General features: G+C 59.7%; 1 protein-coding gene across 2 annotated transcripts; it reads left to right on the top strand.

The window, feature by feature from the left end:
* Positions 1-229: 229 nt before the first annotated feature.
* On the top strand, positions 230-13,943 carry Unc93a (unc-93 homolog A). 2 transcript variants are annotated; one of them, XM_026414565.2, is made up of 8 exons: positions 230-316; positions 1,397-1,578; positions 1,914-2,143; positions 3,267-3,392; positions 6,873-7,087; positions 8,188-8,323; positions 9,261-9,392; positions 13,668-13,943. In XM_026414565.2, exons 1-8 carry the CDS (start codon positions 230-232, stop codon positions 13,931-13,933), a joined length of 1,374 nt encoding a protein of 457 aa, XP_026270350.2. In that variant the 3' UTR covers positions 13,934-13,943. The 2 variants fall into 2 exon arrangements, with proteins under 2 accessions (XP_026270350.2, XP_026270351.2); XM_026414566.2 differs by lacking the exon at positions 3,267-3,392.
* The last annotated feature ends 876 nt before the right edge of the window (positions 13,944-14,819 follow it).

The raw sequence follows: 14,819 nt of genomic DNA, 5'->3' as shown, positions 1-14,819 counted from the left end.
ACCGCTGAGAAGAGCCACCGCACTGCCTCAGAGGAAGGGGTCGGGTGAGATGCAGGAAGGTAAATGAGTAACACTCTCTGGTGCTCTGGGGCCCAGTGTGACCAAGTTCATTAACTAGTAGCAGCCTTGACGGCTAGCACACTGTGACTCAGAGGGAGGACGGCACCCTGGTTCTTGCAGGGAGCTCCACCTCTATGTGCCCACTGCCAGTGGACCCTGAGCCGGCACCATGGAGAGAAGCCTGAGGAATGTCCTTGTGGTCTCCTTTGGATTCCTCCTCCTCTTCACAGCCTACGGAGGTCTGCAGAACCTGCAGGTAGGTGTGGACCTTGGACCATGACCTTGATCTCTAAGCTTGTCCTGCCTCCAGAGCCACAGGCAACAGATAGTGCAAGGCCATTTCTTTTGTCAATGCACCCTAGACTCTCTGCCCTGTGCCTCTGAATTCTCCAGAACAGACTGTGTTTTAATACAAAACCTGACAGCGTCAGTCCTACTTACATTTCCACGGGCTGTACACTGTTTGACCCTTGGACAAGCAGAGCCAGTGTCTCAAGAGAGTGTTTGAGAGGACCATTTGCCTTTGGTGGTCAAAAGGAGACACAAGAAAAATCCTGAATTCCATGGCTCCATGCCCCTGGCTTTGTGATCTGTGCAGAAATAACCATCTATCAAACCTGGTTAGACCTCATGGATTCCATGCTGTGAACCCGGGCAGAACCATCTTCCTTCTGAACTACTGATGGACTGCTTGCTCCTGAGTCCGAGTCATACAGAACCCAGTGGTTTCCAGAAGGCTCTGGTGCTGGTGCCGTGGACCTGGGGTGGAGTCGACCTGACTTCAAGTCTGATCTTTCACTGGTAATAGACCTTCAGAGAGTTCCAAGGACTGGCAGGAGGCAGGCCATCGCTGTCCCCGAGAGCAGTTTGCTCAGTGTTGCACCTTGTGGCCAGGGCTGTCATACAATGACACCGTTTTGGAACTTCTGGTGATGACCACAGTCTCCCATGGTTTGTCAGCCAGGTCAAGAAGTAGCCACCTACTGCATGCCCAGTATTGAACCAGAGTTCAGTACTGTTCCAGCGCTGCAGGGGGATCGGGAGAAGGGCCCTCTGCTTCCAGGCACAGGGAGGCCATCCAGCAGCTTCCCTTGGTGCTCCTCCCAAGCGCTGAGGCCGGCGGGTGTCCTCACCTCCACACTTTCAGGGAGCAGGGTGCCCGTCCTGCTGTTGAGAGGCTGCTGGCCTTACGCCACTGACCTGCCGTGTCCTTAGCACAGAGGGCCTGTTGCTAGGGTTGGGGACCTGAGGTGCCTTGAGCCCACAGGTCCTCGCACCCACACCACTCCCCTGCCTACTCCTCCCCCTCCTTGACAGGCCGGTCTTGTTCCCACAGAGCAGCCTCTACAGCGAGGACGGCATGGGGGTGGCGACGCTCGGCACGCTCTACGGCGCTGTCCTCCTGTCCTCCATGTTCCTTCCACCCATCCTCATCAAGAGATGTGGCTGCAAGTGGACCATTGTGGGCTCCATGTGCTGCTACGTGGCCTTCTCCCTGGGCAACTTCTACGCCAGCTGGTACCCGCCCTCCCGCCCACCACCTCCTGGTTTGCAGGACTCTGGCGGAACCTGACTGCTCCCTTCAGGTTCTGCAGGAGGCTGACTGGCAGCCTCCTCCCCACTTTCCCACCAGGACTTCCCTACCTTCCCGATGGCTCCCTCTCTTCCTCCTGACCTCCAATGCTGACCTCTCCCTGGGATCTGTCCATGGCCCTCAGCTTCCCTTGTACCCCAGGGGCTCCATGGCCCCAATAATGGCAGGAAGAACCTAATTCAGTTGAGGAGGGTGAGTCTGGGAGGCGTGGCCAGGACCAAGGGCAGGGATGCAGGCCACCCCTTGCCCTTTCTTGCAGGTTCACCTTGATCCCCACCTCCATCTTGCTGGGGCTGGGAGCGGCCCCCCTGTGGTCTGCTCAGTGCACCTACCTCACAGTCCTGGGGAACACGCATGCACAGGAAGTGGGCAAGCTCGGCGAGGACGTGGTGAACCAGTACTTCGGCATCTTCTTCCTCATCTTCCAGTCCTCTGGTGTGTGGGGCAACTTGATCTCCTCTCTGGTGTTTGGGCAGACTCCCACTCAAGGTAAGGGAAGAACAGGGTGTCCCTGGTGACCTCCAAGAGGGGAGGGCGGATAGCACATAGGCACTTGGCCTTGTTCCCAGAGGAGGCCCTCAGCTGGCCTCAGCTGCAGAGTCCCATGAGACCCTGCTCCTCCAAGGACAGTCAGGGTCTGAAGATCCATCTCCACACGTTGCCCCTCCCGGGGAGCAAGGGTCCATGGAGCCTGGCTTCCTTTGGGGGAACAGGTTTGCCTGACTATTTCCTGTGGAATTAGTCCACGGGCAGCTTTTTAAAGTTCTGTGGTCAGTCCTTCCTGTAACAAGAGGTGCGCTCATGGTGGAGCCTCCGTCACCTGCCTTAAGTGTCCCTTGCCCGGCGTGATGTGGAACGTGACTTGCACACCACCATGTGGAGGATCTCAGTCTGGCCAGAGGAGTTGGGCAGGAGCCGGCCCTGGGTGACAGGCTCTGGCCTCTTGCTGCTGTCGGGTTGACCCTGTCCTGCAGCCTGGCCCAGCTCCTGCTCTCCCAGGTAGAGCCCAGCTCTGGGAAGCTGTAGCCAAACCTCCTGCTCTTTCCAGAGCACCGTCATCACTGGCTACTGGCATCCCCACTGGGAAACCACAGGGGCTCACGTTCTTGCTGTCCCCCAGCAGGGAGGGCTACATCTGGGCCCTGGTGAGTGCAGCAGCAGGCACTGGACGTTCAGGCCAGGGAGCTGAGGGCAGGAACCCAGGGCACACATCCTCAGGGCCAGCGGGGTTTCCGCACCCACCGTCTGGTGCCCTCAGCTCTCACAGCCTTCCGTCCCTGTGCTGCACGTCTCGCCAGCCCAGACAGTGCTGCGAGGTCACTGTCACGAAGCCATGGAGACCACTGGACACCGACTGCGGTGCGTTAGGAGAGGGCAGGAAAAGTAGCCAGGCCCATGCTGCGTGTGCTCTTCCCTGCTCTTGGCAGAAAGCGTATTTGATCCTCTCCCTCCCTGATGAGGGGTCCTGAGATCAAGGTGTGCCTAAGGGTGAGCGTGCCCTGGTCCTTGTCAAACACGGCCGGGTCCTTCCACGTCCTGCCCCCATTCCCCCTGCGACGCCCAGGACTCTATCACCAGGACTCTCATAGGCTGTTTGCTCCTGACCCCACAGAGGCCATCCCAGAGGAGCACCTTGAGTCCTGTGGGGCCAACGACTGCCTGATGGCCACAGCGCCCACCAACAGCACCCACCGCCCCTCCCAGGAGCTGATCTACACACTGCTGGGCATCTACACCGGTACGTGTCCTTAGCCCTCAAAGGCCAAGCCCAGCCCCTTCCTGGGTTGAAGAGCACCATCCCAGCTCCTAAGTGGTCCGTTTCCATCCAGCACCCCTGCCCTGTGTGGTCTGGAGGTCCTCAGGGGCTTCTCTTTGGAAAGCAGGCCTGTGGGCCAGGGCTACCCTGCAGGGAGGCCGTGACATTTAAATCTCTTCTCATCCCCAGAGCCCCATGCACTGGCCGTCAGCCGCATTCCAACCAATTAAATCCCCAAGTCTGTTTCTAAGGCTCCCTAGCCACACTTGGCAAGCTCACTGGCCACAGCTAGCTCACTAGGGGAGCAGCTACCACAGACCCCATCCAGGGGACCAAGGCATGGAGGACCAAGTCCATCCAGGTGACCCTGAAAGGCCAGGAAGGGGTGACGGAGGTGCGACTGGGGGGGACACTATGGGCTGCCTGAGACAGGTGGTCAGACTGGTCGAGGCTACTGTGAAAGACCCAAGGACAAGGGCAGATCTGTTTCCTGGGCAGATTTTCATATCCACCTGATGTGGGGGTGCAGGAAAGCTGGGTGGTGACCAGACAGCAGGGAGCCACAACCCAGAGGAGCAGAGAGGGGCACAGGCAGCATGTGGACAGCGAAGACAAGACCAGGGATGTGTGTGCAGACACAGGTGTGGGGAGAAGTGGCTGAGGTCCACCAGCCTGGAGGCATTTGGCTTGATGGGGCAGGTGACCCTTCAGAGTGTAGAGGGGACCAGATACAGGAGAGGGCCTGGGGCATCTAGGGGCCAAGTTTGAAATCTCAGGAGGAGAGGAGTTTTTAGGGAGGAGGAAGCAGGAAGGACTTCAGGGAGGACGGTCCACAGCCTGGGCAACTCAGTGCTCACAGGCTGGCCAGGGCATGGGAGCCCCTGCAGAAGAGGGAAAAGCAGATGGGGAGTCGGCGCACGCCAGAGACAGAAGCAGCAGGGAGTGGGTGTGAGAGGGTCAGAGGACCAAGAGCCTGGAGGTTCAGGAGCACGGCTGGACAGCAGAGACTGGTGACCCTCCAAGGTGTCTGAGGCCAGATGGGTGGCTGGGACGGGGAGTGGAGGGTGTGGAGGGAGTCGGTGAGGAGCGGGCTGTGGCCTGCGCTTTCCAGTGGGTTCCCAGGTTCTGTGGGTCTGGTGCTGGGGACAGGGGTAGAGGTCAGCCAGGCCTGCGCTTTCCGCTTTCCCTGCATTTCCGTCCCTGTCCCTCACGGGAGCAGGTAGGCCCAGCTCACGGCAGCGTCCAGGCTGAGCTGAGATCACGTCCCTGCTCTGCACTCTCTAGTTGGACAACCAAGAGCAGAGACTCCCCTCCCCTTGGCTCCAGGACTCCAGACCAGGGGTGACCACCCTGAGAGGTGGATCTGGGAGTGGACATTAGGCTCCTGGCATCCCCTGGTCTCAAGAAACTGCTCGTACTGGTAACGCAGTGTTCACGGCAGCAGGTGGTAGCAGGATGTGGCCACAGGCCGAGTGCTGACTCAGATCTAGAGGAGTGGCACAGACCACAGGAGAGCCCCTCGGGACGTCTGTGGCTCGCAGGCCCTCCTTCCCTCCTGCCCTGCACGGTGGCACCCTCAGGCTATCCTTCAAGTCCTCCTTTGCCTTAGCCCCAGGTGCTGCTCATTAGGTACTTGGTACCTGCAGAGCACAGTGACTTGGGTGAGTAGTGACCTCAGGCTCTCTGAGCATTGTACTCAGGAAGAAGTTTCTTGCAGCCAATTTCTTTAGGGCGAGAGCGTTACCTGCACAACATCCCCCACCACCTTGAGGGAACTGGGTCACATGGTGTCTGCACACACCTGGCTCCTAACAAAGGGTGTGTGGCTTCCATATGCTGACCTGCCTCTCCGGAGCTCCCGTCTCCGCAGAGGAGAGGAAACCATGACTTCCACCTGATTCACACACAACCAGGCGACAGGCTTCCTCTGGGGGCCTGTTCAGCTGGGGATGCCAGGGAGCTCCCGTGCCCCACGACCAGCTGTCAGTTGGGCGAGTGATGAAGGGCCCTGGCATGACGGTGAGGGCTGGTCAGCTGGTAGCGCTCGGTGCGCCTCCCCGTGCCCCTTTACCATGACAGGGGAGGGGTGGCGAGGTCAGTGAGACGGAGGTCAACGGGAAGGAGTCCTTGAAAAGTGTTCTGAGGGCCAGCGGCGCCAGGAGGAAGGGAAAGACCAGACTCCCTCCATCCAGCCTGTGCCGCCTACACGGGGTCATCCCTGTTGCCAGAAAGCCCAGCACCCGCTGGAGTCACAGGGACTCTGTGGAGAGACACCACCTGCAGCAGCTTGGGCCCACCCAGAGCAGAGCTGAGGCACAGGTGGACGGGCCAGAGGCGGGCGGGGAGGAGGGGACTCGCTGGCTCCTGAGGCCCAGCACCTGGGGGTCCAGGATGCTCCCTCAGAGCAGATCCATCCCTGTTAGAAACAGCGGTTTACACAGCAGCCCATTGAGGAGGTTCAGATAAAGGGCTGTGCAGACCCTCGGCCCCGCCCTCGGCCCCGCCCTCGGCCCCGCCCTCAGCCCCGCCCCTCAGCCCCGCCCCTCAGCCCCGCCCCTCAGCCCCGCCCCTCAGCCCCGCCCCTCAGCCCCGCCCCTCAGCCCCGCCCCTCAGCCCCGCCCCTCAGCCCCGCCCCTCAGCCCCGCCCCTCAGCCCCGCCCCTCAGCCCCGCCCCTCAGCCCCGCCCCTCAGCCCCGCCCCTCAGCCCCGCCCCTCAGCCCCGCCCCTCAGCCCCGCCCCTCAGCCCCGCCCCTCAGCCCCGCCCCTCAGCCCCGCCCCTCAGCCCCGCCCCTCAGCCCCGCCCCTCAGCCCCGCCCCTCAGCCCCGCCCCTCAGCCCCAGTCTGTTTCTCTCCAGTCCTTCAGGGCACATAGGGACTAAATCCTCATGTCCCCCTTGCTGAGCACGCATGGTCAGCACCTGGCTCAGCGCTGGCTTGGTCTCCTCTTTACTGATCTTGGTGGCCTCTTCCACCTGGGAATAGAGTTCTGTCCTTGTCCCCTGCAGCGAACGTGACCCACTGTGATGGCATCCACTCCATTTAACCAGTTCCCACCAAAGTATTTTAGGCAAAAGATTCAAAATAAACCGGAGTGTAGCACATGGTACCCTGATGGGACTTGTTTTCCTAAAAAGTCTGCTGTCGGTGGACATGGCTGCAGGGATTCAGGCAGACGGTGGCCGTGGCCCCTGAGTGCGTCTGGGGTCTCTCCAGCTGTTGTGTTCCTGTGCCCATGAGGACAGTGCGGGTCCATGGCAGGTTCCCCGTGGAAGCCTGGAGGCCCCACGTTGACCAGGGGCCACACGTGTGTCCGTGTGGCTGGGCACGTGGGGTCCCGGCTTGGCTGAGGTCTGGTGTGTCTGACGGCACCTGCATCTGGACTGGGAGAACCTGTGGGGAGGCAGGAAGCGGCTGGGTGAGTCCTGTCCACACTGAAGCTCCCTGCCCCTCTGCCCCTTTCAGGGATTGGCGTCCTGGCCATCCTGCTGACAGCCGTGTTTCTGGAAGCCACAGAGGACAGTGGATCCCAGAACGAGGCCGAGACGAAGCCGCCACGCCTTGGGTCCACCTTATTGTCAACCTTCAAGCTCTTCAGGGACAAGCGCCTGTGCCTCCTGACCCTGCTGCCCATGTACAGTGGACTGCAGCAGGGGTTCCTCTCTGGGGAGTACACCAGGGTAGGCCCCGCAGCCGTCCTGCAGTCACCGCCCGACTGGTGCCCCTCCCCGTCTGCACCTGAAGGGACACAGGGTCCCAGGGCCACCTGCCCAGGCCCAGGGTGGGAACAGCCCACAGAGGCCCTGGCAGGGATGAGTGTGTGACTCAGGACACCAGCCCCAGTACCTTCAGACCCACAGTCCCTCTCAGGTCCCGGGTGGGAGTTGACAGCCCTGTCCCCACCACACTCTGACCATTATGGAACCTTGAGAGGGCCACAGGTCAAGGCTGGACTGGCCAGTCTGGGTCACCTAGGCCTGCCCTCCGAGGCGTGGTCCCCCTGCCTCATTCCCACCACCCTGGCTCCCTGGCCGAGCTGCCTACCAGCACCATGTGGGGCAGCTGCCCATTGACTGAATTTCAGGTCAAGGACCAGCTTCCTTGAGGGACGAGTGTGCCCCATGAACTGTCTGGTGTGGTGAATTGCGTGGGTCAGTGCTCTACGGAGGGCAGTCTCCAGTGTGGAGGGAGGGTCTCGAAGGTTCCAAAGAGGCAAACAGGACGACCCAAAGTCCACTTGGCCTTTGGACACCCCAAAGCCATCAGGGCTGTCTGTACCCCAGCCCAGGTGAGCAGTCTCCATGTGGGCTGCCGTCAGCCCGGCCCTTCTCCTGGGGTCTGCCTTGGTCCCGCCCAGGATGGCAGTGTGTGCTGAGGGTGCCCAGGGACTTCCTATGACTGGCAGGGCAGCGTCTCAGCTCCTGGCCTCTCCTGCTGGTCCTCCCCTTTTCAAACCATCATCTTCTGTCTTTAGGGCCAGTAGGAAGTGATGGGGTTGGTGGACGATTGTCCCTCCCAGTGCCGTGGGTCAATGCCTAGACGGTGACACAGGGCACAGATTGCAGGGAGGACTCCACGTAGAAGTCTGTCCACTCGCTCTCTTTTCAGCTGTGACCCTGGGGGGATGTCCCTACAGTCACGAGTGTCGTCCCCAGTGCTGGGCCTGGAGAAGGGAGTGTGCCTGCCGTCCCAGGGCCAGTGGTTCTCAGCAGCACAGGGAGTTGGGGCTGGAGCCGCGGCGGAGCGCGGGCCCTGCTGACGGCCCCTGTGCTTCCTGCAGTCCTTCGTCACCTGCGTCCTGGGCATCCAGTTCGTGGGCTACGTGATGATCTGCTTCTCGGCGTCCACCGCGCTCTGCTCTCTCTTGTTTGGGAGGCTCTCCCACTACACGGGCAGGAGGGCCATCTACGTGCTGGGTAGGTGCCCCCTCCCAGTTCGGCAGTGGAGGGGGGACAGCTCAGAGTGGGCGTGGGGACTGACGGCACAGGTGCCACCCAGTGGCTCGGAGGCCAAGGAGTCTGTAGAACATCTGACCAGGGGCCCTAGGCTCACCCTCATGAGAAGCCCCTCTGCGGTCACTGAGTCTAAGTCCCCTCAGCTTAGGAGCCTCCCGAGGTCCAGAGAAGACGGCCCACCACCCCCAGGCTGAGGCGGCTGCAGTCCAGGGGTCAGGTTCTCCGAGGCGGGTTTGGAGCCCAGAGGTCCACCCTGATCAGGTGGCACGATGCCCCAGCTGCTCATAGACCTGCGGTCCCCTCACACTGTGTGTCGGCCAAGCAGGGGGCAGAGGAGGAAATGTGGCCCCTCTGCTGGGGTCTTGTTAGACCAGGACGCAAGAAAAGACCACTGACTCCAATTAAATTCAAATTAAAGCAAGCTTATTATTTCGACCGGCCGGGCTGCCTTTCCCTCCCAAAACGGCGGGAACAAGACAGCCCCGAGGCTTCTTTGTGGCCCAGTTTTATAGCCCAAAAAGTTACACAAAGGGGGGGTTACAGATAACAACACTCTGAGGAGCATAACACAAGTTTACATTTTGCTGGCCCTGGCATCAGAATTTATGGAGATCTTAGAGACTCAGAGAGGGTCATTGTCCGGCCAGGGAAGGCCAGAATTTATGAGGCGTCACTAAGGTTTAGGAAAGGGTTGTTATCTGGTCAGGGAAAACCGGACCTGGGTGAGTTCAGGGCACGGGCAGGCATTCCAAGTAGGTTCAGAATTTGCAGTAATTTATAGTAAAGCCGAAATTATCTTTTCATGGTTTTATGGCGAGATGCCCAATTTTAAGAAAGGTTGGGTCTATCAGTCTGAGTGCTCACGGCACGGCCTGTCCTGCCCCTCCCTCTGTCCCAGGTGCAGCCACCCACCTCTCCTGCATCGTGGCCCTCCTGCTGTGGCGTCCACGCTCCTCCCAGATGGCAGTGTTCTTCCTGCTCCCCGGCCTGTGGGGCATGGGGGACGCTGTCTGGCAGACGCAGAACAACGGTGAGTGACCAGAGCCCAGCCTCTCGGCCCCCTGGCTCAGTCACTGGGCAGATGGCAGGGGAGTGGGCAGCCCCTGGTGTGGCCGCCAGACCCCAGCCAGCCCAAGGCTCCATCAGAGGCCAGGTGCTTGCCTGGGGGAAGGGAGAGGGAGCCCGGGCTGTGAGGGCTTCGCCCCAAGCTCTGGGTCTGCAGTGTGTTCTCTGAGTGTCTGTTCAGGTCCATCTGTGCGGGGTGAGGCCACCTGCATGGCCTGGTGGTCCCTGGGTGACCAGCAGCTGAGCACAGAGAGGGAGGAGGAGAGAGGCCAGTGGGGTTCAGGGAGTGGGCCAGATACAGGCAGCAGACCACAGCATGGGTGACCTTGAGCTGAGGGACGCGAGGCCACGGGAAACGGTGAGGCAGACACTGGTGGTCCCCCGGCACAGAGATGGGACAGGACCAGAATGCCAAGGAGAGGTGAGCGGGTCCAGGTGCAGCCCCACCAAGCTGTCCCCAGGGACCCCTGATGTACTTGGAGGACTAGTGACAGGGTCCAGGTGCAGCCCCACTGAGCTGTCCCCAGGGACCCCTGATGTACTTGGAGGACTGGTGACAGGGTCCAGGTGCAGCCCCACTGAGCTGTCCCCAGGGACCCCTGATGTACTTGGAGGACTAGTGACAGGGTCCAGGTGCAGCCCCACTGAGCTGTCCCCAGGGACCCCTGATGCACTTGGAGGACTGGTGACAGAGAGGAAGTTGAACACCCATGATGATGGCAGGAGTCACAGGCCTAAGTCCTCATGCATTTCGGTGGCAGGACCTGGGTCGGGGGAAGCAGCGTGGAGAGCAGGCATTTAACCCAGCCCCCACCCCCACGGTGTGGAGGGGGCCCTGACCCAGGCAGAGGGGCCCTGACCCAGGCAGAGGGGCCCTGACCCAGGCAGAGGGGCCCTGACCCAGGCAGTGGGGCCCTGACCCAGGCAGTGGGGCCCTGACCCAGGCAGAGGGGCCCTGACCCAGGCAGAGGGGCCCTGACCCAGGCAGAGGGGCCCTGACCCAGGCAGAGGGGCCCTGACCCAGTCAGTGGAGCTGGCGAGGCTCCCGGGGAAGTGGCAGCAGAGGTCAGGGGTGTGGGCCTCTGTGTAGTTGGATGGCTGTGCTTCCTGCAGAGAGAGTGAGCAGGTTTGCAGGGAGGGCACTTGGGAGAGCAGGAAGCAGATGTTCTGTAGGCAATGGGGGTGGGAGCAGGGGTGTGCGTCTGGCTGTGCCTGAAAAGGGCAGGGATCCCTCTGGCCTGCATTCCACCCCAGGGAAGGAGGGTGCCCCAGCCAAGCAGACAGCACTGTGTCTGGCAGGTCTTGCAGTGCCGGGATCACAGGGCCCCTTGGAGGGACATGGCTCAGAAAAGCCCTGTCAAGGGAAGACCTTGAGATGGCACTGTTCCACCCTTCCCCAGGAGACACTCGGGGATTAGAAATTCAATAAAGAAAATCTGCAAACCAGCTCACCCCAGTGTGCCAGGTAGGGGAGGGCTTTCCCCGACACCTGGAATAAAAGTACACAGTCCCCTCAGATCCTGGACTGGACCCCAGGACAGGTCCTTTCCCATGACCCAAATGTGCTTCCTGTTCACGGAGCAGCTGGCAAAGCTGCTGAGATCACCCCCAGCCCTGGGCTGCGGAGCTGGTCTCCTGACCCTCCCTGTGACCTCAGTGGAGGGAGTGGCTTTGGTGAAACCTGCACCACAGAGACAAATGGGATTCACTGAGTGACATAATCATGTCACCTCTAAATTTTTAAATTTTTACTTTGAGACAGGGTCTCCGTAGGTTGCTCACAGCCTCTCTAGGTGGCCGAGGCTGCTGTGAACCTACAATCCCCCTGTTTCAGCCTCCTGAGCCACTGGGATTACAGGCATGTGCCACCACACCTGGCAGGAGCATCCTCTAACATACTTCTGCACTCCAAGTCAACAAGGAACTGGCTAAATAGCTCCACAGCTTCCATACAGTCATCCCTAGATGTGTAACAGGATTGTAATGAGAATGTTTGCATTTTTCCTCCCTGAGGCACACAGACAATTGTGTGAATTCCTTTCTTTATATTGACATAGAACATACTCTCAGGGAAAAAAAAAAGTCTGTCAAAATTGGGCAAAGTTACCTAAGAGCCCAGGCATAACAAATGCTGAAGTCCAGTGAGTGACTAGAACAAGGGACCCTTGGATAAGGGGCAGTTTCAGATGGAATGACTTCTGCATTTTGTAGTAGGGTACATTGTTTTCTTTCCCAAAGACATAACTCCTAGGGGGAGAACAGTTATTCTCATGTGCTTGGTGATCTCTCCTGGAGTGTGTTTGCAGTTAGCTGTCTTGGCCAGGAGAGGCATTTTAACTGTGGGTCTCTGCTGCTGGCTCCCCTGAGCTCCCCTGAGCTCCCGGACCTTGCACTACACTAGAAGGCACAGCCCCACATCCAGGTGTGCATAGCCATATTCCCAGCATCTCAGGAGGCTGAGGCAGGAGGATCACAAGCTCAAGTCAGCCTCAGCATCTTAGCCTCACCCTGTCACAGGGCTTGGGAAGAGCCAACTTCTCCATGCTGGTGGGGACTCCCCTCTGCTTGGGAATATCAGGAAATGGGGAGGAGCAGGGGGGAAGGGGAGGGCTGGCAGAGACTAGAATGTGTCCAGGCAGGAGGAGGAGGAAGGTGTCTAGTCTGTCAGGATGGCCTCGTGCATACTGAGAAGGCTGCAGTGGCAGCTCAGGGGCTCAGGGTGGTCTTTGTGAAGAGGGTGGGAGAAGCAGCAGGCTGGGCAGAGCTGGACAGTGACCTGGAGACACTAGGGCAGGTCCTCATGTCATCTTATAAGCTGGCCTCCCAGAGGCACCTGCTCCTCTGTCCTGTCCCAGAGATGGATTCTAGCAGACCTCATGTAGGTGTGTCCAACATCACACCAGAGGGACAGGAAGCTGAGTGACCGACTTTCATCTACAACTTTTATCAGACTGCATGAGTTTGCAGCAGCTGCCAGGCCACCGTGCAGCCAGGGGACTTGCAGCACTCACATTTGTGGGGGCCTGAGTTCATGGCCAGTGTGGTCAGGGCTGCTGCCCGCTGAGGCCTCCCTCCCCGTGTCCTCAGAGTGACACTTCTGGGAGTCTGTGGCCTGAGTTCCTCTGCTGTAAGGACACTGCCCACATCTGATGAGGGCCACCTAGATGGTCTCACTGAACTTAGTGATCCCTGCCCAGACCCTGTCTCCAAACAGGGGCCCATTCTGAGCTACTTGGGTTAGGACTTCAAAATAAGGATCCTGGGAGAGGTCATGTGGTCCCAGCCCTGTGAAGACAACTTGGTCTGAATCCACCTAGGAAGGCCGTGTTGATCTACACCAATCCCGTGGGACCTTTAATCAACACCAGTCCTGTGAGGACACTTTATCCCAGTCCAGGGAGGCCGCGGTACTCCGTCCCAGTCCTCTGCAGCCTTTATAATCGGCACCCTCCCTGTGAGGACCGTCCTGTCCACGGGAGCACCTTCACTAGGCAAAGGGGCCTTCCACCCTGTGTCTGCTGGTTGAATTCTTGTGCTCTAAGTTCTCAGGATAACCCCCAGATATGTCTACTCCTGGGTGACAATTAAGAATAAAAACATGCCAGGCGTGGTGGCGCACCTCTGTAATCCCTGTGGCTTGAGAGGCCGAGGCAGGAGGATCGCAAGTTCAAAGGCAGCCTCAGCAGAAGCGAGGTGTTTAGCAACTCAGTGAGACCCTGTGTCTAAATAGAATCAAAATAGGGCTGGGAAGTGGCTCAGGGGTTGAGTGTCCCAGAGTTCAATCCCTGGTTACCTCCCTCCAAAAAAATAAAATAAAACTTTCATAAAATAAATAAATAAAAAAAAAACACTTGTTAAGAAAAAGAGTGACTTAAAGGGGAAAATCCTCCAAGGATTGGAATGAAAATCCCAGATGTAGGGGTAGCCTTACTGCTGCCCTCTGAAAACTCAGCGTCTCGGTCCTGGGCTTGGCCAGCTCCTCAGCAGCTTCCCAGAAGGTCCCCAAGTGAAGCAGCCAGGCTGGGCCCGGCCTCGCCGGCTCCTGGCTGGGGACGGTGCTGTCCCTGGCCAGGCCTGGCTGTGCAGCCCCTCTGTCGGCTGGGGTTCCTGGTCCACAGGGAGGGCTGGTTGGAAAGTCCAGTTCTGCTGAGGGGACTGGGCAGCGGCAGAGCGCTCTGTCCCCGACGTCCTCTGGGCGCTGGGTCTGCGCAGGTTCTCACGCCGCCTCCTCCCCTTGCAGCTCTCTTTGGCACCCTGTTCGAGAGGAACAAGGAAGCGGCTTTCGCCAGTTATCGCATGTGGGAGGCCCTGGGCTTCGTCGCCGCCTTCGGCTACAGCTCCTTCCTCTGTGTCAGCGTCAAGCTCTACATCCTGCTGGGCGTCCTGGCGGTGGCCATGGTCTCCTACGGGACTGTCGAGTACCTGGAATCCAGGAGCCCGGTCAAGACCCTCACGGCCACACAGACCAGCCAAGCAGTGGAGGAAGAGACGGGGACAGCCATGTGACAGCAGTGGGCCACGGTGAGGGACTTCCACCACCCGAATTCCAAAGGGGTGCGAAGAGCCGGCTGAACGCTGGGAGGCAGCCTCCTGAGCCCACAGGGGACTCCACACTCACCTGGCAGATTCGGGACTTGCTTCCTGTCCGATGCTTATCTCCCAGAGGCTTCACACCATCAGGAACCGGGGCCGCCCTGAACAGGGCCGTGCACACCCCTCGACGTCCCGAGTAAAGAGGTGCTGGACTGCATGGCACCTGCAGTGCCAGGGGTTCTGACCTCCGCCTGGATAGAAAGTGCAGCTCTGGGAGTGGGTGCCCCCTGATGGGGTTGAATCACACCCCCGTGGGTTGTCGGCCTATCCTTTGCCCTTTTGTGGATAGAATGCTCCATGGGTTAGCCCCCCCCCATTAATAAAACCCGGGTTTGAGGCAGGCTCCCTCTGTCTTGCCTGTCTTGCCTCCTTGGTGGGAGCTGGGTCAGAGAGGCCATCACTGAACCCAAAGAAAGAGGTATTTCTCTGTCATTGCGTCGTGCCAGCCCAGTTCACCTGCAGGACCCTGACTGTTTAGTCGCGTGTTGTGACCATCAGGGAAGTGACTGGGCGTGCTGCAGACCAGCAGAATCATCCAGAATGCCTCCCACTGGGCAGGGACAGAGGACCTTGCCACGCCTGAGCTGGGCACACAGGTGCCTGTCACTACTTCCTGGGTGCACTGTCCCTTACGTGTCTCCTCCTTGTTGCGGGCAATGCTGTCCACACTCTCTCTACACTGTCCTTCTTGGTCCCAGGGGCTCTGTGTCCTTTCACCTCTGCCCAGGCCCTCTTCCTGCCCCCTGGAGTTTGTGCCCGGCTCCAGGTGCCCTCTGGGCAGGCGGCTCACCACGCCATC

This window comes from Urocitellus parryii, chromosome 8, assembly GCF_045843805.1.
Source record: "Urocitellus parryii isolate mUroPar1 chromosome 8, mUroPar1.hap1, whole genome shotgun sequence".
Classification (NCBI taxonomy): domain Eukaryota; kingdom Metazoa; phylum Chordata; class Mammalia; order Rodentia; family Sciuridae; genus Urocitellus; species Urocitellus parryii.
Note: the sequence above shows the minus strand (reverse complement) of the source record. Positions and strands in the feature narration are given on the sequence as shown.